The 24,137-nt window shown below is 43.4% G+C and overlaps 4 protein-coding genes across 5 annotated transcripts; all 4 read left to right on the top strand.

Annotated features, from left to right (window-relative positions):
- The first annotated feature begins 272 nt into the window (after positions 1-272).
- Positions 273-2,873, top strand: LOC104595840 (B3 domain-containing protein REM16-like). The gene is made up of 4 exons (XM_010256760.2): positions 273-467; positions 548-1,088; positions 1,187-1,380; positions 2,254-2,873. The coding sequence occupies exons 1-4, from the start codon at positions 357-359 to the stop codon at positions 2,599-2,601; spliced, it is 1,194 nt and encodes a 397-aa protein (XP_010255062.1). The 5' UTR covers positions 273-356; the 3' UTR covers positions 2,602-2,873.
- A 3,568-nt stretch (positions 2,874-6,441) lies between these two features.
- On the top strand, positions 6,442-8,301 carry LOC148791298 (putative B3 domain-containing protein Os03g0621600). Its single transcript, XM_088888536.1, has 4 exons — positions 6,442-7,019; positions 7,222-7,603; positions 7,728-7,849; positions 7,997-8,301. Exons 1-4 carry the CDS (start codon positions 6,819-6,821, stop codon positions 8,291-8,293), a joined length of 1,002 nt encoding a protein of 333 aa, XP_088744662.1. The 5' UTR covers positions 6,442-6,818; the 3' UTR covers positions 8,294-8,301.
- Positions 8,302-8,925: 624 nt separating this feature from the next.
- Positions 8,926-10,711, top strand: LOC104595839 (B3 domain-containing protein Os01g0723500-like). 2 transcript variants are annotated; one of them, XM_088888535.1, is made up of 4 exons: positions 8,926-9,120; positions 9,282-9,783; positions 9,969-10,111; positions 10,254-10,711. In XM_088888535.1, exons 1-4 carry the CDS (start codon positions 8,926-8,928, stop codon positions 10,563-10,565), a joined length of 1,152 nt encoding a protein of 383 aa, XP_088744661.1. In that variant the 3' UTR covers positions 10,566-10,711. The 2 variants fall into 2 exon arrangements, with proteins under 2 accessions (XP_088744661.1, XP_010255061.1); XM_010256759.3 differs by having other exon boundaries at positions 9,282-9,891.
- A 9,719-nt stretch (positions 10,712-20,430) lies between these two features.
- On the top strand, positions 20,431-23,056 carry LOC104595838 (B3 domain-containing transcription factor VRN1-like). Its single transcript, XM_088888145.1, has 4 exons — positions 20,431-20,578; positions 21,001-21,877; positions 22,055-22,426; positions 22,645-23,056. Exons 1-4 carry the CDS (start codon positions 20,507-20,509, stop codon positions 22,827-22,829), a joined length of 1,506 nt encoding a protein of 501 aa, XP_088744271.1. The 5' UTR covers positions 20,431-20,506; the 3' UTR covers positions 22,830-23,056.
- Positions 23,057-24,137: the final 1,081 nt, after the last annotated feature.

Here is a 24,137-nt window from a genome sequence, read left to right as displayed (position 1 = left end):
GATCGGAATTTACGTCAGTCAATTCAGTACCTAATTTTGTATTGGATCGTGACCAACAACACTTGAAAAGAAGGCGGGAAAGGAACGAGGGAAGGGGTGTTTGCTTGATCTACGTCATTTGTTGCTTCGCTTTGAAAAACAGCGGCTTCAGGATCGGCCGTCAATCGTCATATCAAAATGAAATCTTCTTGAGTACGACTTTATAGAGAGAGAGAGAGAGAGAGACTCCTTTTTGTGAGTTGAGGAGTGAGGATATTGTTTTTTTCTGTTGATCGGCCTCTCTGTTTTTGTGTTGAGTAAGCTTTCTTTCTGAAAGAAGTTTTCGTTCTTAGTTTCTGGTATTCTCTGTACAGGAAATGGGGGGAAGGTGTGATGAATGCAGATCAAGCGATGAGTATGTTTATTGGACCCACTTCCAGTCCAGACAGTTCTTTCAGATCCTCACCAACGATTTCGATCAGAAGCTTGTAAGTAGAAGCACCCTCTACCCTCTTATCCTTGTCTCTCTTCGTTTTCTGTCTTACGAGTATTGCAATATAACACGCAGAACATTCCCCCAAAATTCATGCACCACGTAAAGAAAGAAATCTCGAGCTCCGTCTCTCTTAGAGGTCCAAGTGGGAAAACTTGGAAAGTTGAAATTGTGATGGATGAGGATGGCCGCTGCTTCTTTCAACACGGTTGGAATACATTTGTTCAGGAAAATAGTCTGAAAGAGAAGAACGTCTTGGTTTTCAGATACACCGGGAACTCGATTTTCGATGTCTTACTGTTTGATCAGTTTAGCCTCTGTGAGAAGGTGAGCTCGTATTTCCCAAGCAAGTGCGGATGTAATCTGAAAGAAAGTTCAACGGAGAGCTCTGTAGAATTTATATATTCATCTGTAGTGGATGTGGATGAAAGAAAAAGAGGACGGGGAGGACGTGGTATTAAATGCTCTCCATCATTCAGAAGTAAAGGGAAAGAGGCCGAGAGATCAGAACCATTTAGTTGGCGTAATACATCTCAAGCTAAAAGGAAGAAGATTGAGAAGAAGAGTGCCACACCTCTCCCTGCTAAGCGGAAACCCAAAAGAGAAGAACCTGCGGGTAAGTGAAAAAATGCTCCTTCATGTGATGGTTAACATAATAGCTTAACCATTGTTTGGGAATTTAACTTGCATTCTTTTCATGGTTTCATCTGAAAGATTATTCAGGTGATGAAGAATTATCTGAAAGCTTAAACCGGGCGTTTCATATACACTTTCTATCAAAAAGACGACCTGTTACTGAAGTGGAGATGCTGAGGACCCTTGAATTGGCCAATGAAGCTTTAGTTTTGTCAGAAACAAGTTTCAAAATAGTTATGCAACCAACCCATGTGTATAAGAGATTTTACCTGGTAAGCTTTATATTTTACCTCATACTGTTGGTTGATGGTAGAAATATGATTTTTCACTTTTTAGCCTGCAGAAGAGATTTTTTTTTTTTTTTTAAGTTGATTTTCTAGGGTTGCTGTGCAATCTGTCTGCTCACTCCTTTTCAAGTTCAGAGTACTCTCTAAAATTCGACAAGTTAGATGCCTTTAGCATCTATACATTTTCTCAATAAACATAAAAAAGCAAGAATTTACGAGTGTCAATTACAGTGCTGAAAGTGGAGACAAATCCTCCTAATTTTCCAATAGAGATTCTGTTACAGAAATATATGTTGTATGGTTTGCACTTGTTCTCAAACAAGTTTATAACCCGGTATGCTGTATTAATAATTTTATTTGCTGTACATTACTAACCAAAGCGAAAGTAATATTGTAGAGATCCTTAAACAGTAATTAAGGAGGAAGGCAATTTCGTTATCATGGTTAGAAGTAACAGAGTCAGAGCTTGAAGAAGAGAATTGTATCCACACTTGTATTATCATCGTATGTATTGGTTTGTATACAAGTAGGATGTACAGAGAGTTTGTGTTGACTGGGAGATATACACATATGAGTTATCTACAGAAAATATAGGATAGAGAGTAGTTATCTACAGAAGAAATAGGATAAGAGACTTATATCTGTTATCTAGTCGGTTGATGAGAAGATATATAACAGGGAATTCTTGCTGTGGTTTGTAAAATTAAATGATGTTCATAGTCTCATAGATATCAAAAAGTAATAAAGAAGTGATTATCTGAACTGTTCAAAGTTGAATCACCACCACAGTGATTAATGGGTAATGACATTGTGTGAGTGGCCGATGATTTACTAAATTACTTTTTTACTTTGTTGCAGACAATCCCAGCTGCGGCTGTGAGAATGCATTTTCTTCCTAGAAGTGAAGATGTCATTCTTTCGGTAGATGGAAAGACTTGGCGTGTGATGTTTCGTTCGCGATCACCCGGTCAAGGAGCCTTTTTAAACGGATGGCCAAAATTTGTATTGCATAACAACTTGGAAGAAGGCGATGTCTGCGTTTTCGAGGTTGGGAAGAGAAGGAATAACTTTTTACACATTGACGTAAAGATTTTTCGGGTTGTCGAAGAGGTGGTGCCCCTACAGGTCTTTCCTCTGAAAAGTGAAGCAACCGGAGGTGCACATAAAAGACGCCGTAGGCGAGGCGGGGCTCTGACAGTTTTTTGAGATGGCAGCTTCAATTCAGCAGTTAACTAGTTGTGGGGTGGGCATGGCGTTTGTAATTGTAGTTAACTAGTTGTGTGTTAGAGCTGCATTCTTCTTCATTTTTAGTTTTGACAGTTTTATTGGGGATGATGGTTTTATGGAGAACTAGCAGTTTCCGCTTTCCACCTGTTTGTATATCATGTCTCCCAAGGCCATGTTTGTTGGCTGGTGCCCACCTGCCAAAAACGTTAAACCTCTTCCTCTTAGAAAGTGTGTAAGAACATCGTCACCAAGGTTATTCAGTCAACTTTTGAATGGATTTGTTTAATCAGCTCACATTTGCTAATACTGTCGCTGTGCTGAAACAACAAAATCAAAGCGGTTGATTTGTTGATGTGGCCTCACATTGAATTTAAATAAATGAACTGGCATTTTGGTGGGTCACAAATTACAAATCAAAGGCCTTTATTGTGTTTTAGCTCTGTAGCAACAATGAACTCTTGTGTAATAGTGGTGGAGAAATAATGGCTTTGTTTTATTAGGCTACTTCCTATTAAGCAAATGCGCCCCACAGACTCGGTAATCCGGGTAGGCGTGGTAAGCAATATATCCACTTTGGAGGATGCCAATTGTCAAAGAAGCAGGAATATTTTCTTGGGAGACCGACGGTTCAGCCTATGCCAGTTCTCAGAATTTGTAGGCCAAAAGTAATGTTAGAGTAGGTGACAGATCGGAATTGATGTTAATTTACCGGCGGACGGTGCATAGAGTGTGTGTTATTCACATTTTGGATGTTTATAGCTCTGCAAATAAATCATAAATCTGCATTGTGCCTGTCCCCATTTTTTCGAATTTTAGTCTGACATCTAAAACTACAATAATTATGTTAAGAGATATATTGGCATTGGTTAATTTTTCTTTTCTATGAATTTCGAATGCATAGAATATTGTTCTGAATTATCAAAATTATCAAATATCCATTTTGATCCTATATATGAGAGTTTTTGTTTGTCTTGTTGGGATATTATTAGAAAACAAAAAGTTGTATGATTGCACTTTAAGTGATAAGAGGAAACGAACAACCAATTTCCTCTTAAAATTGAAAGATTCCTATTAAGAGGAAACCAACAGGCCCTTAGTCATACATTAATAAACGACTTAAATTATTGCTAGCATTTTGTCAAAGGATGGGGAATGAACAATTAACCCTTCCCTTGGTTTAGATGGTTTAATTAGGATCCTTGTGCAAGTTATTTTATGGTTCTCAAAATGCGTTTCTTTTTGAGTTTTGATTATCAAAAAAAGAAAAAAACATTAATCTTTTAGATTAAATAGAAAACAGGAACAATTCCTTGGTAAGCATGTTCCTAAGTGGGGAGAAATATCAACCTCGTTAATGAAATTCTTCTAATCTAGGTGTAAGAATACTTTATCAGTCATTGCTCAGCAATCATCAATGAGATTTCATTTAGTAAAATTTATTAGTAGATGTTGAAAAGATATAAATGGTATTGCTTAAGGTTGCGTTTGAAATCGGTGTAAAAGTATACCGATGGTGTTTTATGCTGAACCGTGAATTTGTGACCGTTGCACTTTTGAAAAGCATGATGTGAATGGTGTAATATTTTACATTGATTTTATTGATGTAGTATTTAATCGATAATCAATGTAAAACTTTACACTTGATGAAGTTTTACGTTGATTCATGACATAAAAATTCCACTCCATCTAAACGCACACAAAACTGAAGCTGAGTGAAATTTTAGTTGATCATGATTACACACTTCCTCCAAACGCTGAGAAAAGCGAACCAAAGACAAATTTTACATCATTATTGGTTTACACCAATTCCAAACGCAGCCTAAATGTCTATATTGACAAGCATTGGTCTTCCTAATATGCCCCAAGGCCAAAGCTCACTTGTCCTTTATTCCTCATTATACCTGTTTTGGGGGCTGGGAGTTGTAGAGGAAACTTCCTGCTATTTTCGGGACAGATTGATTTTCGATTTCTTAATATACATCAAGCTCAATTGCCCAAGTTTGTCACCACTCGTTGGGTAGCTTGCCAGGCAAGGTTCAAAGTATTGACACGTATTGGCCCGTATCGGCCGATACGTATCATTCCGGGACCCCTTTGATATGCCCCTGCAGTGGGTGCATTGGAGGTCTGATTGGTTCAGGGGGTAGAGGAGACCTAAACCGGCCCCCTACCGGCATATCAGGCGTATCGATATTTTGAACCTTGCCGCCAGGCCAGTTTGGTGCGGTCTATTCTAAGTTGGGTTTGAACATTATTTTAGGTTCACACCAATTGAGTTTGGCCGATTTGATAATATATATTATATAATAAAAATATATTTTATTTAATAAAAAATCTATATATAATATTTTTTTGTTTCTCGTCTCTTTTTTTTAAGCAATAGTAAAATGTTTTATTATCTTTGAGTTTTGAAGGTTTTTAATATAAATAAAATACATTTTTATTGAATAAAAAGAAAAAAAAATCTATTTTCAAATTTCTGGTTGAACTCAGATTCAAACCCGGGCTTCAAGCTTTATATGAGGGCTGACCTTAGGCTTAGGATTCAAACCCTCGGACTTGGGCATGAATGTATTCTGTTGATACATAAGACAAAGCCCAATCCGAACTTGGCCTGGCTCGACCCATGAATAGGTATCGTATATACAAATCTGTGTGTGTATGTATGTTTTGAAATAAAGGATTCTACATTTTTTTTCAATGTTTTCAAAACTAGGCCGAAAAATTAGGAACCAGTCTGTTGTACCCCAAAACCTCTATTTGGCCAAAAACCATTGATTTGATCAGCGAACCGCTAACTCAGGTGCCTATATCATCGAGCCATTCGACCTAAGAACAGTTTTTGGTTGTTTTTGTTTTTTTTTTCATTTTTTCTTTTCTTTTTGTCAGAATGGGCCGCCCATTCGGACCGAACAATCGAACTTTTCAATTTAGTTTTGAAAACTTTGGTTTAAACTTTGTCTTAAACCAGCTCATTGCCATCCTCATTAAATATTGGCAGAAAGAAGTAAACTGTCAAATATATCCTCTATTACTTCTCAAATTTTCAAAATAAAACAATCATGATGTTTCAAAATAAAGCATCTTACATATTAGTTGTTACAAACCCCAACAGCCATGGCATAAGAGCATGTCTCTCTGCTTCTCCAGCACCGGACAACCGACTCCCACGGACAGACGAGTGCCAAATAGATGCTGTTTCCAGCTTATCCCAATTCTCAAGTAGTCCAATCTATCCCAAATTCAATTCCTGAGTCGGCATTCACATAATCTTTACTTCTTTAGACCTCGAAAATTAGATTGAAAAGCATATTCTCTCCCTCTCAAATATATATATATATATATTTTGTTTAAATTAATTAAGAATCTAAAAGCTAGAGAGAAGAGACATAGTTTTTGACCAATTTACATCTCTCAGTTCTTTGGACATTTTCCACAACGCCCTAACCAGAAACCTCCCCCAAACCATCTTTCAACAATCTCACTAGTTTTCTACTTAAACTACCTTCCAATTTAGTGGATATGGCTATAAAAACCATCTCGTTGCTTGGGCCTCTTGCAATTTTTGTTTCAAGTGCCACCCCAATTAGAGGTGATTGAGCAAAGTGGTAACTAACTCGATTTATGTTTGGCTTTGCAATAAATCGTTCGGGCTATGTTTGGCTTTGCAGAAAGCTAACTCGATTTATCGTCAAGCATACGATGGCAAACCAAGGTTTGATAATTTTTGGCCTTAGAATTAATATTTGGTTTTGCTTTTTCTTATTGCTGGACGGTATAAGAGCCGAAATTGGTTGTCCGGTGCCTGCAAAAAAAGCTTGTTGTCAAGTTTGATTTCTAGAATGAGACAAGAGATAAAGTCATAAACAATAGAGTTAAGAGAGAGAGAGAGAGAAAATTTCTTTTGGTGGCTAACGGGACCGCTGCTCTCAAGTTCTCAGGTTACGTGAAAGCTTAAGCGCTCCCAAACGGTTTATAAACTTATAACTTGTAAATAGAGAGTGGCAAATGGCGATTACAATAGCCAACCGGAAAGAGTAGCCATGCCATGTGCCATTCAATTGTCTGTAACGATGGTGACGGACGAGCCTGCAGCCTGCAGCCTGCAGTGCAGACATCATTTCAACGTCTTCAGTTGCCGTAACTGCGCCGCCGCATGTTCTCAGTTATAGTTATGGACGGACAGTAGAGTATAAATGAAATGCGCAAGGAACGAGAAGCGTTTAGCTGTTTTTTCTGTGCCTGTAAAAATGGCTGAAAAGCCGGTGATGACAAATCGTCCCCGCACGCACCAAAATTGTGAAGCCAAACTGCGTAGAAGTAGAACGACCAAAAGCCAATGCAACCGACCTTCCTTCTTCAAAATCTTGCTCGCCCCCGACTTCTCCAAATTGCTGGTAAGAATAAAAGGGGTGCAAATGTATTGATTCCCACCCTGACCCTGTTTTCTTCTTCTTTAATTAATTTTTTTTTTCAAGGAACATTGTCAATTCCCTTTCATTATTATAGGGCCGTGGGTTCTTGATCAGTCTTTTACTGTGGATTTATTTTGTCATTTGTTAAAACCCTGAGGAACTACTACAATTTTTCCTTTTGTAGAAGATACCACGACCTTTTATTAAGCATTTCAATGGATCTGTTCCCGCAACATTCATCCTTAGAAGTCCGACCAAGAAACGTTGGAGGGTAAGGGTGAAAAAGGTCAAGGAACAATGGTACCTCCAAAAGGGTTGGCAGAGCTTTGTGAAATTTCATTCTTTGGTGGTGGGGGATCTTTTAATTTTCAGCTACCGTGGTGGTGCCAAATTCAGTGTCAAGATATACGACCGAAGTGCTTGTGAAAAGGAACTACCTTTCTCTTCTTCAGCCTACACACAGAGAAATCCAGTTGATTCTTCCCACCCCCACCCAAAGAAGGGAAGGCGTGGAGAAAGGAAAGCCGGAGGCCTGCAAAAGCCAGTTGTTTCCACCAAAGTGAATCGTAAAAATTTCTTTCATCATCTATAACAATTAAGCTAGCTTACTGTTCTTATCTCTTTTTGAAATATTTCTCATAGCTAGCATTGATTTATATAATAATTAATATACTTGCACGCTGCACGTAGGCGGATGTGCTAAACCAAAGAAGAGAAGACCGATAAACGAGGCGATTGAAGCCGCCCGCTCATACAAAACAGAATCCCCACATTTTGTAGCACTTTGTCTGAATCTCACAAAAACATCTATCGTGAGTTTCTTATCCTAATTAACTCGCTCGAAATGAAGAGAAGAAGATGAAAATGATTTTTGCTGTTGGTAAATTTATGAATAATGAATTAACTTCATTCTCATCCTGTCGCTTACTTATTGCTTTATGTTGGACGAGGAAATTAAGTCGGTCCCGAGAGCTGTAGCAAAAGAGATTGGGCTGACAAACAAGGTGAAGGCAGTGCTTTGGGATCCTCGTGGAAGGCAATGGCATGTGAATGTGTCTCCGATGGTGGATGGCCGTCTCAATATTTCAGGCGGCTGGACTGATTTTCGGAAAGCCAACGACATAGCGAAAGGTGAAGCTTGCCACTTTGAGTTTGGGTCTCTGCAAGGAACAGGGGTTGTAATACGTGTCAACATATTCCGAATTACGGGGCTTGGAGAGCTGGCATGCTTTCCTGATGCTGCCAAGTGGCAATAGCGTTCAACAATTGGAATGATATGATCATCTGATGTACAAAAAGAAAATCCAAACTAGTTTAATAATAAACATTTCTTTTTTGCTAGCTCTGACTGAATTCTCAAGTCTACCGGCCAGAAATCTTCAACAGGAACGAGCCGGGCTTTCGGTCGGGTTCAAGTTGAGGCTGATTTTGCACTAACCATTCCATGCCATTCGTAGTTGGGCGGGGTGTTGGAACTGTTGACAGAGCTTCAGTGCACGAAAACCTTTCCTTGCACTACAACCCATTCAAAATTCAAACGGGAACGGCTGGTACTTTTTCTTTGGATTCAAATTCAATGACCAATATTAGACCATCAGGGACCTGCTCTGCCTCTGCTGCATACAGATGCAGCCATGAGCCATGGACTATTCCAGTTTTTCTCGACCGTTAAATGCCTTAAAAGACGAGAGATGCGTGTTATTAATTATTGGATTCTCATCCAACGGTCTTGATGATATATCGTACTGTTGAATTTTTACGGTCAGCAGAACCAACGGACCAACCATTCACATTTACCATGTACTTACGCTACGTATGATAGATATTTGGTTGGACGGGTATTAACGGTCAGCCAAACGTTGAATTCTGACGTCCGGATCGATCAAGGATGAAACATGTCTGCACTCAAAAGTGGGAAAGGCCAAGCGTCCAAGACTCGAAGTCGATATTTAGGCCAAAAGAAATTCGATGGGTCAAGGTAGCTAGACCGTATACCGTAGAGATGGGTAGAATGATTCCGTATCGACGCAGCAGGCCCTCCTTCTTCAAAGTCTTGGTCGCCCCCGACTTCTCCAAACTGCTTGTAAGATCCAAGAACCCAGAAAGAGATTCTTGGAAGTCGATCAACTTGATCAGTTCGTGTTATTGATATTTTCTTATCCTTGTTGTTTTACAATTAGTTATTACTTGTATTCCAATATGAATTGAATTCACTAATGCTAATCTCTGCAATTTTAATTGCAGGGGATACCACCACTTTTTATCAAGCATTTCAATGGATCGGTGCCTAAAAGACTCACCCTCAGAAGTCCAACCGGGAAAAGTTGGCCTGTTAAAGTGAAAAAGATTGACGAAAAATTCTATTTCCATACGGGTTGGCAGAGATTTGTAGAACATCATTCTTTGGTGTGGGGGGATTTTCTAGTTTTCAGTTATAACGGCAAGTCCAAATTCAGCGTCAAGATATACGACAGAAGTTCTTGTGAAAGGGATCTGCCTTCAGCTCCGAGTAACGTTCATTCCCAGCCAAGGAAACAAAAGAGAGGTAAAGAAATGGCCAGAGTCACCACGGAAGTCGTTGTTCAGAATCACGGTATGAGTGCTTCCCACCCAAACAAAGAAAAGCCAGGCACATTAATGGCCAGAGCCCGCACTAAAGTAATTGCTCAGATTTATGAGAGTGCGAGTGATTCTCACCCAAGGAAAGAAAAAAAAGGCGATGTTATAGCTAGGTCCACCAAGAAAGGTATTGATCGTGCTCTGAGAAAGAGTTATTCTCACCCAAAGATGGACAAGTGTGGCAAAGCAATGGCCAAATCCACCATGAAAGCAGTTGTTTCTAGCAAGGGAAACGGTAACTTTACTTCCAGTCTTCCCAACTGTGCATTGATTTCGCAAAACCTGATAAATATCAATATAACTTTCTTGCAGGTGGCTCTGGAAAACCAAGGAAGAAATCAAATTACGGGATTGAAAGGCAACCAAGAAGTGAGGCAATTGAAGCTGCGTCTTCGTACAAAACAGAATTTCCACATTTCGCAGCACTTTGTGGAAAGTCCAGAAGAAGTCATATGGTGAGTTCTGTTCCTTACATTTTATTCAAAAAAAAAAAACGAAAATTCTGAAAATGTAGTTACGTTAATTTTGTTTTCCTCACGTCTCATCTAATCTGATCGCCCTTTTGCTTTATTTATGTTGGATGATGAAATAATTAAGGTTGTTCCAAAGGCTGTAGCAAGAAAAGTTGGGATCACAGGCAAGGGAAAAGCAGTGCTATTGGATCCTAAAGGGAGGTCATGGCGTGTGAGTTTCGCTCCAAGAACGGATGGTCGTGTAGATATTATAAGCGGGTGGGCAGCTTTTTGGAAAGCCAATAATATAGTAGAAGGTGAAGCATGCCACTTTGAGTTCATCCAAGGAACAGTTGCAGGGAAAGTGATCATATGCGTCAACATATTCCGAGCTGCGGGATTCGGAGAACTCGCTCGCTTCTCTAATATTATACCTATGGCCTTCTTCGGCTTGTGAAGATGTTAGCTTGTAACACAGAGGCCAGCGTATCTGAAACTGATGCTGCACAAATCACTTCTTCTCTTCTCTGTAATACTGAAAATGAAAAACAAATGGGCCAGATTATATGATCGACTGAGGAATGCATTTTATGCTTTTGAATCGTAAATGGGATTATCCTGTAGTCTTTAATCTCTACTAAAATCGTACGAAGTCTCTCTCTCATCCTTCCTCTTCTTTTTAATACCACAATTAATTTGACGGTGACCATGCATGTATGCTACTCTATCTTTTCTTCCTCGGCTACGTTATATGGACGGTGGTGATCTATACGAGGTATTGCACTCAATCAGAAGCGATGGGCCCGATCTCCTTGGTCCTTAATTTTTTTTTGGGGTAAAATGTTGAAAACCTCCTTTGAAATTTCTCACAATAATAACAATCTTTCCTTTAGTTTTGATGGAGCGCAATCCGGCAGGTCTTATCTGTCAACAAACTTGACTCTGAACTGAATTGCAGGAAACCTGAAACGGAGAAGATGAGGAAGCTCTGGGGGGAATCCAGTGTAAAGGCTCCGAAGCTCAAGTTAGAATCCTTCAAAGGCAAGATAAAACCAGATAGCGCAAATTTTGCATACCTTGTTCTTGGGGGGTAGAGAGCCTTTTATAATCACCTCGCGCACTCACTCCTAAGCTCTCTCAGGTCAGGTATGATTACTTCCGTGCTTCTGCTAGTTTGGGTGTCATCACCTCTGCTAGGGTAGAACCGCCACTACTCTTTTTGTCGGAGCCGTCTCTGTAACTGGAGATGGCGGTGGCAAGTGGCCGTTGAAGTGCGGCTGTCAAGTGTCAGATCCCAAGTCAGACAGGTGCGCCGCCCCTGGATACGGACTCCTTCGGTGTCAGGTACGGTGTAGTCTGTCTAGTTTGGTGTCCTGGAGGCGAAGTGCTGGAGTGGTGTGCGAGGTGAAGTCTTGAGTTCAGATAGGGGAGAGTCCCGAACTGCCATGAGGCGGGCCAGTTCGGGTCACTGCTTTGTGTGGCTCGGGGCCTAAGGGAGAGTTCGGGCTCCTCGTAGGGAGTTCGAGCTCTTAGTAGGGAGGTCGGGCTCCTCGTAGGGAGTTCAGGCTCCTCGAATGGAGTTCGGACTCCTCGAAGGGAGTTCGGACTGCTGACTTCCTCCCTTTTGTGCTTGCGTCCTGGGTACGCTGCTTTAAGTGCCGAGCTATTTGTTTTTGCCACATGGAGTGATTGCGAGGTCGGACCAAATCTTCCTTCATCAATTGCCTCCCACTCCTCGCGCTAAGGGTCTTGCCCTGCGTGGGGAGTTCGCAAGGTGTCAGGTAGATTTGCCCTATACTTTGAATCTTGGTTCTGATGGCGCGAGGTGCGTTGTCAGGGTTCCTTGGGTTTCATCGAGCGCCCAAAAGGAGAGAAACGTGCCGACCTGTCTAAACGCTGATAGATGCGACGACGCGCGCTTTATTTCAAAATTTCAAAAAAGCGCGCCACTGAGGCGCGATAGCAGGCGTCTTCTCAAATTTGAAAAAACGTGCCGCTGCCGCTTTTATTGAGACGTGTGCTGGCGTTCCGTCAGTTTCGAAAAGACGTGCGCCGGCTCTCTGTCAGTTTTAGGAAGACGTGCGTTGGCGCTCTGTCAATTTCAGAAAGACGTGCGCCAATCACGTCTCGGTCTCAGGGGACGTGCGGTCAGTGCGGCTGTGGGCCGTCGGATTGGCTTTGATTTAAGTCGTCGCTTTTCGATCACTGTGAGTATAAATAGCGGGGGGGGGGACCCCAGTCGCTGTCACTTGTGTATCTTTCGAGCTCGCGTCCGAGTTTTAGCTCGCATCCAGTTCGCGTCCAGGTTTTTTCAGTTCACGTTCAAGGTCTTTTGCTCGTCCGAGCTCCTGTGGTCTACAGCCTTTTTCCGGGTGAGTACTTTTCTGGAATCCATCTTACTCTCCGATGTCTAGCTTAGATAGCTCAGATATTCCTTCCAGCGGGTCTGATGCAGGTTCTACGAACCGAGTTGCATCCCTTGATAGCCCTAGCGAGCCGGAGGTAGAGCTCGAGGAAGAGTTCGAACTCGTAGGTCGAGGCGCTTCGAGTAGTTTGGCGTCCACTTCTCGTCGGGGTCGGATGTTAGGTAAGTTTGGCCCTTCGACCATGACGCCCGAGGGGCTCCAATCCCTCATTACCTACTATAACTTGCCCGGGGAGTACGCTTATTTCATACCTTCGGGTAGCTTTCCTTGGGAACATGGTCCTGATGAGATCGTGATATTCCGGGAGCAGCTCGCTGCGGGGCTGCGATTGCCTTTCCATCCCCTCCTTGTCGAAGTCTTGAACCACTTCGGCGTGACGGTCGGCCAGCTTCACCCGAACTCCATTCGAAATTTGGTGGGGACAATCTCCTTATTTTGCGAAGAGAGCTTTCCTTTGGACTTGGAGATTTTTTCTTCAATCTTGATGCTTAAGAAGCAAGCGGGTCCCCTCCCTGGGCGTAGGCAGGCATACTACCTGTCTCCTCGCCCGGGCTTTAAGCTTTTACATGAACTCCCCAACAAGGTCCCAGCATGGAAGCGAGACTATTTCGAGGTGCAAAGTATGCTGGGGTGGCCGTTTCAGACCGGGTGGGGGATGGCCGCTCCTGACTCCGGGGTCACACTTGACAAAGAGACCCGCTCCTGACCGGGTGGGGGATGAACTCCGGGGTCACACTTGTCGCATTTTCTGACGAGCTCGACGGTTTCTGCCTTCATCGTTGGCCAGTAGTATCCTTGCCGAAGTGCCTTTTCAGCGGGGGCTCTGCCCCCCAGGTGTCCGCCGCACAGACCTTCATGAGTGTCGCGGAGTACGAGCTCGACTTTGGCAGGTCGCAAGCAACGCAGGTAGGGGAGCGTGTAGGATCGTCGGTACAACCGTTCGTCTATTATGACATATTTGGCTGCCTGGCGCTGCACCCTCTTGGCTGCATTGCGGTCCGCTGGGAGGGTTCCATATAGCAGGAAGTTCGTGAGTGGGTCGATCCATCTCGGCTCTGCTTCAAGAACGGGAGTGACCTCTTCTACCCCATCGAGAATGCTGGGCCGAGGTAAGTCCTCTATATACACAGTTCTCATGGCGTTGTGACTCGTGCTAGCTAACCGGGACAGGGCGTCGGCCTCAGTGTCCTCTGACCTCAGGATTTGCTTGATGAAGTGTGACTGGAAGTTGAGCAGAGCCTCCTTTACTTCTGCCAAGGCTTGGGTGTTAATAGCAGTTCTTGGCTTGTACTGGAGGTCGTACTCGCTGAGTTCGATGGCCCATTTCGTCAGTCGACCGGAAACCTCGGGCTTGAATAAAACTTGCCTCAGAGGTTCGTTAGTCAGGACGATGACGGTGTGAGCCTGGAAGTACAGGCGGAGTTTTCGAGCTGCTATCACCAGTGCGTATGCTAGATTTTCTATCTGCGGGTACCTTGTCTCTGCTTCCTGCAAAATTTTACTAACATAATAGATGGGTCACTGGACCCGGTCTGCTTCTTTTATTAGTACCGAACTGACCACCTCGTCGCTTGCAGAGGTACAGTTCTAAGACTTCGCCCTCTTTGGGTCGGGCTAAGGTTGGCACACTAGCGAGGTAACTTTTTAGCTCGTCAAACGCGAGCTGGCAGCCTTGGGTCCATTCAAACCCTTTGCCTTTGATTGCTTTGAAGAAGGGTAGGCAGTGGTCTGCTGATTTGGACATGAAGCGGCTTAGAACGGCTATGCGGCCGTTTAGCCTTTGAACTTCTTTTACTTTCCGGGGTGGTCTCATATCTAGGATGGCTTTTATCTTGTCCGGGTTGGCCTCAATACCGCGCTGGTTGACAATGTACCTTTGGAACTTACTTGAGGTGACACCGAAGACACATTTGTTAGGGTTTAGCTTCATGCTAAATTGACGCAGGATTTGGAAGACAGAATCTAAGTCTTGTATTAATTCTTGTGAAAACTGTGTCTTGATGACCATGTCGTCTACATAACAATCTATCTTCATGCCAATCAAGGGCCGAAATAGCCTATTTACAAGTCTTTGGAAGGTTGCCCTGGCATTTTTTAATCCGAAGGGCATGACCTTGTAGCAGTACAGGTCGAACTCGGTTATGAAGCTAGTTTTTTCATCATCGGACTGGTCCATCCTGATTTGGTTGTAGCCCGAGTAGGCGTCCAGGAAGCTTAGCAACTCATGTCCCGAGGTTGCGTCCACTAGGTGGTCAATTCTGGGGAGGGGGAAGCAATCTTTCGGGCAAGCTCGGTTCAGGTCGGTGTAGTCGACGCACATGCGCCACTTGCCGCTTGCCTTTTTCACCAGCACTGGGTTGGCTACCCAGCCCGGGTAATGGACTTCTCTTATGAAGTCTGCTGCGAGGAGCTTATCGACCTCCTCGTCGACTACCCTCTAGCGCTCTGGGGCTAAGTTGTGTTTCTTCTGTCTAACGGGTCTGACTACAGGGTCTGTATAAGTTTGTGAGTTATCAGGCTGGAGGTAATACCGGGCATGTTGGCCGCGGACCAGGAAAAAATATCTAAATTTTGAAGTAAAAAACTTACCAGTTCAGTTCGTAGTGGTTCGTCGACGGAAGCACCGATCTGTAGTGTGCGAGCTGAGTCTGTAGCCGAAGTCGGGACTACGACCGTTTCCTCTATGGGCGAAGCTCGTTCCTCGCCTTGCTTCGCAGGCCGCTCCAGTTCAAGGTCGTCGGCCACCTTGGTTTTTCCCTTCAGGGCGGCAACATAACATTTGCGGGACTCGAGCTGGTCGCCCCGCGCTACACCCACACCGAAATCTGTAGGGAACTTCATGGCCAAATAGTAGGTGGAGACCATTGCCCGCAGGATATGCGTGATTGGCCGCCCTATTATGGCATTGTATGGGGAGGGGGTCGCGACCACCAGGAAATCATGGTTGAGTTTGACCTCACAAGGCCATGTGCCGACTTCCACAGGTACTGTAATTTTTTCGAGGGGCCTGACTTCCTCTCCGCTAAAATCCACCAGAGGAGTGTTCGCGGGCTACAGCTCGCTCCTCTATAACTGTAGCTGGTCAAATGCTGACTTGAAGAGGATGTCCGCTGAGCTGCCCGAATCTACGAGTACGCGTCTGACCCCGAAGTCGCTGATCCTTAGTTTAATGACAAGCGCGTCATCGTGGGGGTAGAGGACCCCTCGCGTGTCGTCTTCCATGATGAAGATCGGTTCTTCAGTCTTCGGTCTTTTTGGGGGGTTCCGTTCCTCGAGGGTCGCTTCGCGAACTGACGTCCGGGCTGCCGCCGAGGTACACCCTGCTACCACCGAACCTCCCACAATTACATGGATGGTTCCCCGAACTGGCCTCTCTTCCGGAGGCTGTCGTTGCAACGGTTCGGCTGGTCTGCTGCTAGATTCGGGGGCATCCTTTCCGTGCTCCCCTTGCCGACCTGCCTTATTGTTATTGTTGTCATGTTGTACAAAATTTCTTAAGTATCCGCGACGGATGAGTCCCTCTATCTCGTCCCGGAGATTATTACACTGTTCGGTACTATGACCGTGGTCTCTATGGAAACTACAATACAAATTCTTATTTCTCTCGTTCAGATTTTCCTTTAGGCGAGGTGGCCACTTTACGTATGGGGCGTTTTTGATCGTCATTAAGATCTCGGTCCGCCTCGTGTTTAACGGCGTGTAATCCGTCCGAACTGCTAGGGGAGCTCGGAACGACTGGTTTGGTTTCGGCTCTCGGGCCAGGTTTTTTCTATCGACTGGGTTGGAGGGCTCGCCTTCCCTCTTTCTTTTCTCGTTCCCGCTTTCGGTTCGTTGGTTGATTTCTTCCTCTGTTCTCCTGAACTTGTCCGCGAGCTTGAGGAATTCGGCCACGGTTGTGGGCTGGTTAGCTACCATGTGCCATTTGAACTCTTTGTGCGTTACCCCTCTCTTGGCCGCCGCGAGCTGCACCATGAGGTCTAACCGCGGTATCTGTAAGCATGCTTCATTGAACCGCTTGATGTAGCCCCGAATGGATTCTCCTTCCCTCTGGACTACTCCGAAGATGCTTTCCTCTGTTCTGGGGCACCGCTTGCTGGTGACAAAGTGTGCGGTGAAGACCTGCACGAACTGGGCCCAGCATTTTATCGACCCGGGGGCTAGGTTCCTGTACCAAGTGCCGGCTACCCCCCTGAAGGTGGTGGTGAAGGCCACGCACATGCACAATTCACTGGCCCTGGCGATGTGCATTTGGGACTGAGAAGCGTCAACGTGGTTGTTGGGGTCGAATGACCCATCATACTTGTCCAAAGGTGGGAGCTTGAAATCTCTAGTCAAGGGGACCGCCAGGAGTTCTGATGCGAGGGGGGAAGGAACTGAGAGAATCGGGGCAGCTTCTACCTCGTCCGAGCTCGTCTCTTCCTTGCCTCTGAGCTCCGGTAGGACACGGGTGGCAGTTCGACGACTTCGCCGGCGCCTTCGTTGTTGAGTGAGCCTGGTACTGGCACTGCTGGCCTCTGCGTTGCCGAGTTTGATGGGCCCGGAATGCTGGTAGTCTGCTGCCAGGGCACCGAATCGGTTTTCCGTGAGCGGGAACTCGGGCCTGGAGCGCTGAGGTGCCGACCTTGCGGGCGAGGTTCCTAACCCGCCGGTGAGCTGTGAGGCGGAGATGATTTTTCTCTCTCTTCGGCCGGGGGATGAGGCTTGGCTGTTAGGGGGTTCTGGGGCCGGGAGGCCTTTCCCTGGTGGGGGCGTCCATCCTATGGGGAGGCCTTAACCGGCCTCGGAGCGGGGTGTCGAGGTGGAAGTAGTGGTTGGTTCAGCGGCAGTTGGGGGAACTGCTGTTGATAGTGATACTTGGAGATGTTGTGCAGTATTTGGTGCTGGTGGAGCTGGTGTTGCTGGAACTGTTGCATTTGGGCTTGCATTGCTCGCATGCACTGCATCAGGTCGTCCAACCGGTTTTGGCTGGCTGCCAGGGGGATGGCTGTTGGTTCAGTGAAGGTTGTCTCGATAGGGGGAGGAAAGGGGATGCTCATGGCAGGAAGGTTTACGGGCGCCACTGCTTGTGGTGCATTCAAGCTGGGGATCCCATCCACTGAAAGGGGGATGGTGAACTGTCCAACTCACACCATGGGGACTTGAAGTTGTTCCCCGGTGGTGTTTGTCTCCGTGCCACGTCCGACGTTGCTGGAAGAAGACATGAGTGTTGGGTTTTTTGAAGAAAAGAGGTTATGAGAGTTTGGAGGGAGGCTTTTTGATGCGTTTCCCACAGACGACGCCAATTGATGGTGCGCAATCCGGCCGGTCTTAGTTGTCAACGACCTTGGCTCTGAACTGAATTGCAGGGAACCTGAAATGGAGAAGATGAGGAAGGTCTGGGGGGAACCCAGTGTAAAGGCTCCGAAGCTCAAGTTAGAATCCTTCAAAGGCAAGATAAAACCAGATAGCGCAAAGTTTGCATACCTTGTTCTTGCGGGGTAGAGAGCTTTTTATAACCACTTCGCGCACTCACTCCTAAGCTTCTGTCAGGTCGGGTATGATTACTTCCGTGCTTCTGCCAGTTCGGGTGTCATCACCTCTGCTGGGGCAGAACTGCCATTGCTCTTTTTGTCGGAGCCGTCTCTGTAACTGGAGATGGCGGTGGCAGGTGGCGGTGGCAGGTGGCCGTTGAAGTGCAGCTGTCAAGCGTCAGATCCCAAGTCAGTCAGGTGCGCCGCCCCTGGATACAGACTCCTTCGGTGTCAGGTACGATGTGGTCAGTCTAGTTCGGCGTCCTGGAGGCGAAGTGCTGGAGTGGTGTGCGAGGTGAAGTCTTGAGTTCGGATAGAGGAGAGTCCCGAACTGCCATGAGGTGGGCCAGTTCGGGTCACTGTTTTGTGTGGCTCGGGGCTTAGGGGAGTGTTCGGGCTCCTCGTAGGGAGTTCGAGCTCTTAGTAGGGAGGTCGGGCTCCTCGTAGGGAGTTCGGGCTCCTCAAGTGGAGTTCGGACTCCTCGAAAGGAGTTCGGACTGCTGGTTTCTTCCCTTTGGTGCTTGCGCCCTGGATACGCTGCTTTAAGTGCCGAGCTATTTATTTTTGCCACGTGGAGTGATTGCGAAGTCGGGCCAAATCTTCCTTCATCAAGTTTCATTTTAACCTCCGTTCCCTCGGTAACGTAGATGAAAAACATGTATAGGTACGAAGTTACCCCTATCTATCGTTAGGACATCGTTTAAAATATTTTAAAATATCAAAAACTGCCCTCATTTGAATAACAACACTTATTTACCATTCTGTTTTAGGGCAAGAGAAAAGAGCGTAAACCTAACACCATTAGACAGTGTTGGCGATGAAGGCTTGCTTGGCTGGGATTGGCGAAATGTAAAGAAACTGAAAAAAAAACTAAGGAGCTTGACAATAAATAAGGGAACCCGGAGGGCATTTGGGCTTTGGCGATTGAAACTTAATTTTAGGCCCCCGTTGTAGCAGGATTAGACACAAAGGGTTGTTTTTGGCATTGTTCGGGAGGGGAAAATCTATAATGCGGAAAAGATATGGTATGGGAAGAGTTTTGACGAATCAAAATCCATTCATGAATTTTGATAAATAACACCTGATTAGTTAGTACGTTTATGATTTCAGATTATTGGGCAGAAGTTTTTCAGATATCATATTTTTTTCATGTCATAGTTGAACCTGATTGAGGAGGTAATAACACATCAGCGCTGCAATTTTAGTGAGGGTAGTCCACAAGATAACCAGCAGTGGCAATGATGATTCATGTCTGATGGCAAAATGGTGGCAGAGTTGGTTTCCGACAAGGGGGTTGTCCTTTTTGTTGGAGAGACTGGTGAAGGAGAGAACAATAATGCACATGGTCTTGTGGAACTAGCAAGTTTCAAACCTTCTGATATGTAGGGGTGTCGATTGGAGTGGATTTAGTTTAATTTGATCCGATTAATGTGAGTTCATTACAAATAGACCAGGTCCAATCTAATTCAATGAATAATTTGGACCGATTCAATTTATTCAAATTCATTTTAATTTAGATTGATTTCAACCTAAACCTGATCTATTAACACCTATATTTCTTATCTTATATCAATGAACGGGATATTGGCTTAATCCAACCAAATCTAATATAAATTTATTAGGACAGACCAGGTCCAATCCAATCTAATAAATATTTTGGATTAAATTGGTCCGATCCATTATGTATTTTTAATCCGTCCAATCAGTCTAAATTGATTTTGGACTGATCGGGGTCCTATCCAAAACCGGTCCATTTATATATCACCAACTGTTCCCATATCTAGTTTCTTTTCTTCTTTTAAAATTTCTGTCATTTTTTTTTTTTTACTTTTTATAAATCATAGCAGAGTATATCATGTTCGATCGAAAGATTACGAGAGGAGCGCAGAGATGTTCGAGATGTCGATACTCTACATACCGCGTGACATGGAACATAGAGTTCTCCGTCCAAAATGTTTCGGAGTCCTGTGTCTCTGCCACCTCGATCTCTCCCAGCTTGATCAAGCTGAAGATTTTTCGAGATCAATACCTGGAGTTTCAGGGAGGATGAAAGAGGAGAATAAAGAGATGGAAGGAGGTTTTTGTCTACTGCTATTTAAAATAATTTATAAAAGGATTTGAAAAAATTGATGTAATCAATCTAACGTCTTCAGGGGAGGTGTTTGTTAAAGTGAAAGTAAAGGGGAGACTTTTATTATTATTAGAAACTTCAGGGGAGGTTTGTGTACTTTACCCTACTTTTTTTTTGTTTTTAGGAGTGGATCCAACGGTCAGATCCCTTGAAGCCTTTTGAATAACTGAAAAAAGCATCCCGCCAAAATTTGATGGCGATGATCATATCGTACATCCATGTGAGATATTCGTAACAATCAAGCTAATGTAAATACAAGTCACGTCTCCCTCTCACCCCCATCTCTGGACTCCATTTGCTCTGCATCTCTCCCTGCAAGAATCAAACTAAAATGGGTAGAAAACCAGCAAGAAAACCTTGTTTTTTCAAGATATTGATTGGCGAAGATTTCACCGAAAGGCTCGTAAGTTCGTTCTTTAAAAAAAAATATATATTTTTAGTTCCCCAGATCATCTTGTAATGCATCTTATTTTTAGTTCTCTGTACTTCTGTAAATATATAATGTTCCTTCTTATATTCTCAAAATTTCTTTTACAAACAGAAATACTGTAAAGGGGTTAATGATCAGGAATATGTTTCGTTAGCTTTAGGCTTCATGAGTAGATGATATCTGTTCTATTGTCTAGCTAAGACTAGCTGCGGCTTTAGGATGATGTAATTATCTACCATCCTGCCGAATGAATATGCTTTGTCTAAGTTTTGGCAAATCATGGTTAGAACAGAGGTTTCATTCCCTTTTGCACAATTAATTCAACCACAAGGCTTGTGGATCCACCGTCGACGATTTTAAAAGGATGCTTTGTTATTGTTGTTCTGTTTTCACAGGGGATTCCAAGAAAGTTTATTAGGAAATTTGGAGAAGATGTGTCAAGTGTTGCAGTTCTCATGGTTCGGGATGCTAATATCTGGGATATAGGATTGAGCAAGGACGCCGATGGCAGGGTTTGGCTCCAGAATGGTTGGCAAGAATTTGTTGAATATTACCGTCTGTGTGAAGGGAAAATTCTCTTCTTCAGATATGATGGAGATTCTTGTTTTTGTGTTTTTATATTGGACATGTCTGAGATACAGTATCCACGTTATCCGAAGAATTATGAAGAAGAGAATCTCGACAAAGGGAAACTTGTAGACAAGGGGGAAAGACAAGAGGAGGATTGCATGGAATTCTTGGCTGAGTTTCCTACCCGTACTTATTCACAAAAGGTCATTGATGGATGCGATAATCAAAGAACGGCCAAAGCGAGTACTGATAATACGCCATTGCAGAGGCATTCATGTCAGCCCTTTAATGGAGATAAAACTTGCTCGGAGATGCTGCCATCTAAACCCGCTATTGTTGCTACATATAAAAGAAAGAAAACTGAAGATAATGGAAAGTTGAGAACATTAGCTGCTGGGAATGCATTCAAATCAGTCCAACAGAACAATCCTCAAGACAATGCATTCAATTTTGAGAATGAAGTTGGGGTGGCTCCAAATCATTCCATCACTCCCGATCGGATGAATGACAACCATCAAAAATCGACTAAGAACACAAAGAATGTCCTGTCATTTGCTCCATTTTCATCTAGGGATGTGGATCTCCAGCTGGTCAATGGGAGTGAACAAACAGAGACTCCTAGAAATGATACTGAATCACCTTGTCCAAAGCCAAAATATGGAAATGGAGAAATTTCATCACCAGAGCAAGAGAACCAAATAGGTGAGCCTCGTAAGTTCTTTAATGCCCCGTGTTCTTTTCATGTTACACAAATTGCTTACAGTTTACCCTATAATTAACTAGTATCAAGGAACCATTCAACCTAATAGCTTAAGCTGTTAGGTGAGGTATTCCCTGGTTTTTATTCTCTAATGACTTGATAGCTAGCTCGGAATGCAGGTGGATATACTTCATCCACGGAACACGAGGTGAGCGAAGTCACTGCTAATATTAGGGCACGATCTAAAGTTTCTGTGTCAAAGAGAAAGTCAGTGGTAAATGAAGAAAAATGTGGAGTAATCTATGGCCATCAGTTCCAGTCTGAGAATCCTTTCTTCACCGTCATCATGGAATCATGGCATCTGTGCAAAGGACCTAGTTTGGTGAGTAACATGAATATACAAATGGCACAAATTGTTACAGTTTCTGTGTCAAAGAGAAAGTCAGTGGTAAATGAAGAAAAATGTAGAGTAATCTATGGCCATCAGTTCCAGTCTGAGAATCCTTTCTTCACCGTCATCATGGAATCATGGCATCTGTGCAAAGGACCTAGTTTGGTGAGTAACATGAATATACAAATGGCACAAATTTTTACAGTTTCGGAGAGGAGATCCGTCTTTTATTGGCTCTAAACAAGTTTCTTTTCTCGTTTGAGTCCTTTTAAGCTAAAAGTTTCAAATATATCTTTTGCTTTAAATATGTTAGCTCTTTTTAATTTATATCAGGTGAGTTTTGGATTCAAATGAAACTGTTCCTACTATGTGTTTCAGATGGAAGAAAGTGGAACGTCCGGTTCATTTACAGAAGAGGTCGGGCTAGGATTAGCAAAGGTTGTTCTGCATTTGCTCGGGACAATAACCTGGAAGAAGGAGATTGCTGTGTCTTCGAGCTTACTAAAACCAACAACATTGAGATGAAGGTTTCTATATTCCCATTTCCATTTCCACATCGTTGAAATCTCTTATCAATATTCCGGCTTCTCCTTCACTATTGCATCTTATTTTCTTTTGATCTCACTGATCTGATTTAGATGCATGGGTTCGACATCCTGCTTCCTAGTTGCTAGTAATTAAGCTACAAAATATAAAGATGTACTGTCCGCAGGTGCCAATTCACAGGGTGGGCGTTGGTGCATAGAGTGTAGGTTGTGGTCCTTTGTTCTGCATCGGACAGATTTTTATAAGTCATGTCTTTTCCTTAATTACTCCCTCAGTATCAGATTCCTCGGGAGTCAGGACTCCAGCAAATTTTCTTCTTTTGCCCCATTGCTTTACCGATTTGTTTTACTTTAGGCTCAGTTTGTTTGCACTGGTCTAAATGCATGGAGTGTAAAAATTTGGTTTACTTTTGTTTCATATCCTATTTCTGTGAGGATAAAATTAGGGAAAATACCTAAACAGTATTCTGAACTTTGAGGTATCCTGAATTTTCAAACTGTGTGTTGACAGTTAGTCAATACTGTCATATGATATTAGGTGCACATTAAATAATTTCAAAATGACAAAAGTATCTTTTATAACACTTGAACCAAATGGGTAAAATGGTTAGAAAATATTATAAAGGATAATTTTGTTATTTTGAAATTATTTAATGCACACCTGATATCACGTGATGGTGTTCACTAATGATCAATTAACGATTGGGACTTATTAGAAACAATTTGAAAGTTCAAGATAATATAAAAGCAAGTTTTGAAGTTTAGGGACTCACTTGACACAACCCCAAAATTCAGGATACTGTTCAGGAATTTTCCTATAAAATTATAAAATTATGCCATTTCCATCCCATTCGAATAGGGGGGAGTTACGCCGCAAGATAATGTGGTCTACACTTAAAAGGAAGGAGAATTAAGGTGGGAGAGGTGGTGCAAAATTTGCATATCAGTTCCTGTTGAGATATAAGTATAAATTATAATTATGAATAAATGGATTCAAAAGTGAACCAGTGCAAAATTTCTATCCGGCCGGTTCAGATTTGCACTGAAAACAAAGAGAGCCTTCTGAACTTGAAATCTAAGATCCTTGCAGTAACACTGAGTCACTGACATGAATTATTAGAGGCAATGTTGCAAGAACCGGACATGGTTATCCCGTCTTATCTATGAAACCCGTGATTTAGCTGAGACCCACGCCCCACGAAGAACACTGGATCAGATCAGAGTATATGGTCATATTGATATGAAGCAATGAACCTATCAGGCTTTTTTGATAGATTATCACAGGCTTATTAGATGGAAGAAGTGCAATATAAAGAAAGAGGAGGA

Source organism: Nelumbo nucifera, chromosome 5, assembly GCF_055504915.1.
Source record: "Nelumbo nucifera cultivar China Antique chromosome 5, China Antique-T2T, whole genome shotgun sequence".
NCBI classification, from domain to species: Eukaryota; Viridiplantae; Streptophyta; class Magnoliopsida; order Proteales; family Nelumbonaceae; genus Nelumbo; species Nelumbo nucifera.
The sequence above is the reverse complement of the archived record's forward strand: the minus strand, read 5'-3'. Positions and strand labels throughout refer to the sequence as shown.

Coding starts and splice junctions, on each gene's coding strand:
- LOC104595840 (XM_010256760.2), top strand. CDS start 357: ATGGGGGGAAGGTGTGATGAATGCAGATCAAGCGATGAGTATGTTTAT. Junction 468..547: donor ACGATTTCGATCAGAAGCTT/GTAAGTAGAAGC, acceptor TATAACACGCAG/AACATTCCCCCAAAATTCAT. Junction 1,089..1,186: donor CAAAAGAGAAGAACCTGCGG/GTAAGTGAAAAA, acceptor TTCATCTGAAAG/ATTATTCAGGTGATGAAGAA.
- LOC148791298 (XM_088888536.1), top strand. CDS start 6,819: ATGAAATGCGCAAGGAACGAGAAGCGTTTAGCTGTTTTTTCTGTGCCT. Junction 7,020..7,221: donor CCGACTTCTCCAAATTGCTG/GTAAGAATAAAA, acceptor TTCCTTTTGTAG/AAGATACCACGACCTTTTAT. Junction 7,850..7,996: donor ATCTCACAAAAACATCTATC/GTGAGTTTCTTA, acceptor GAGGAAATTAAG/TCGGTCCCGAGAGCTGTAGC.
- LOC104595839 (XM_010256759.3), top strand. CDS start 8,926: ATGAAACATGTCTGCACTCAAAAGTGGGAAAGGCCAAGCGTCCAAGAC. Junction 9,892..9,968: donor TGTTTCTAGCAAGGGAAACG/GTAACTTTACTT, acceptor ACTTTCTTGCAG/GTGGCTCTGGAAAACCAAGG. Junction 10,112..10,253: donor AGTCCAGAAGAAGTCATATG/GTGAGTTCTGTT, acceptor GAAATAATTAAG/GTTGTTCCAAAGGCTGTAGC.
- LOC104595838 (XM_088888145.1), top strand. CDS start 20,507: ATGGGTAGAAAACCAGCAAGAAAACCTTGTTTTTTCAAGATATTGATT. Junction 20,579..21,000: donor AAGATTTCACCGAAAGGCTC/GTAAGTTCGTTC, acceptor CTGTTTTCACAG/GGGATTCCAAGAAAGTTTAT. Junction 22,427..22,644: donor GCATCTGTGCAAAGGACCTA/GTTTGGTGAGTA, acceptor TATGTGTTTCAG/ATGGAAGAAAGTGGAACGTC.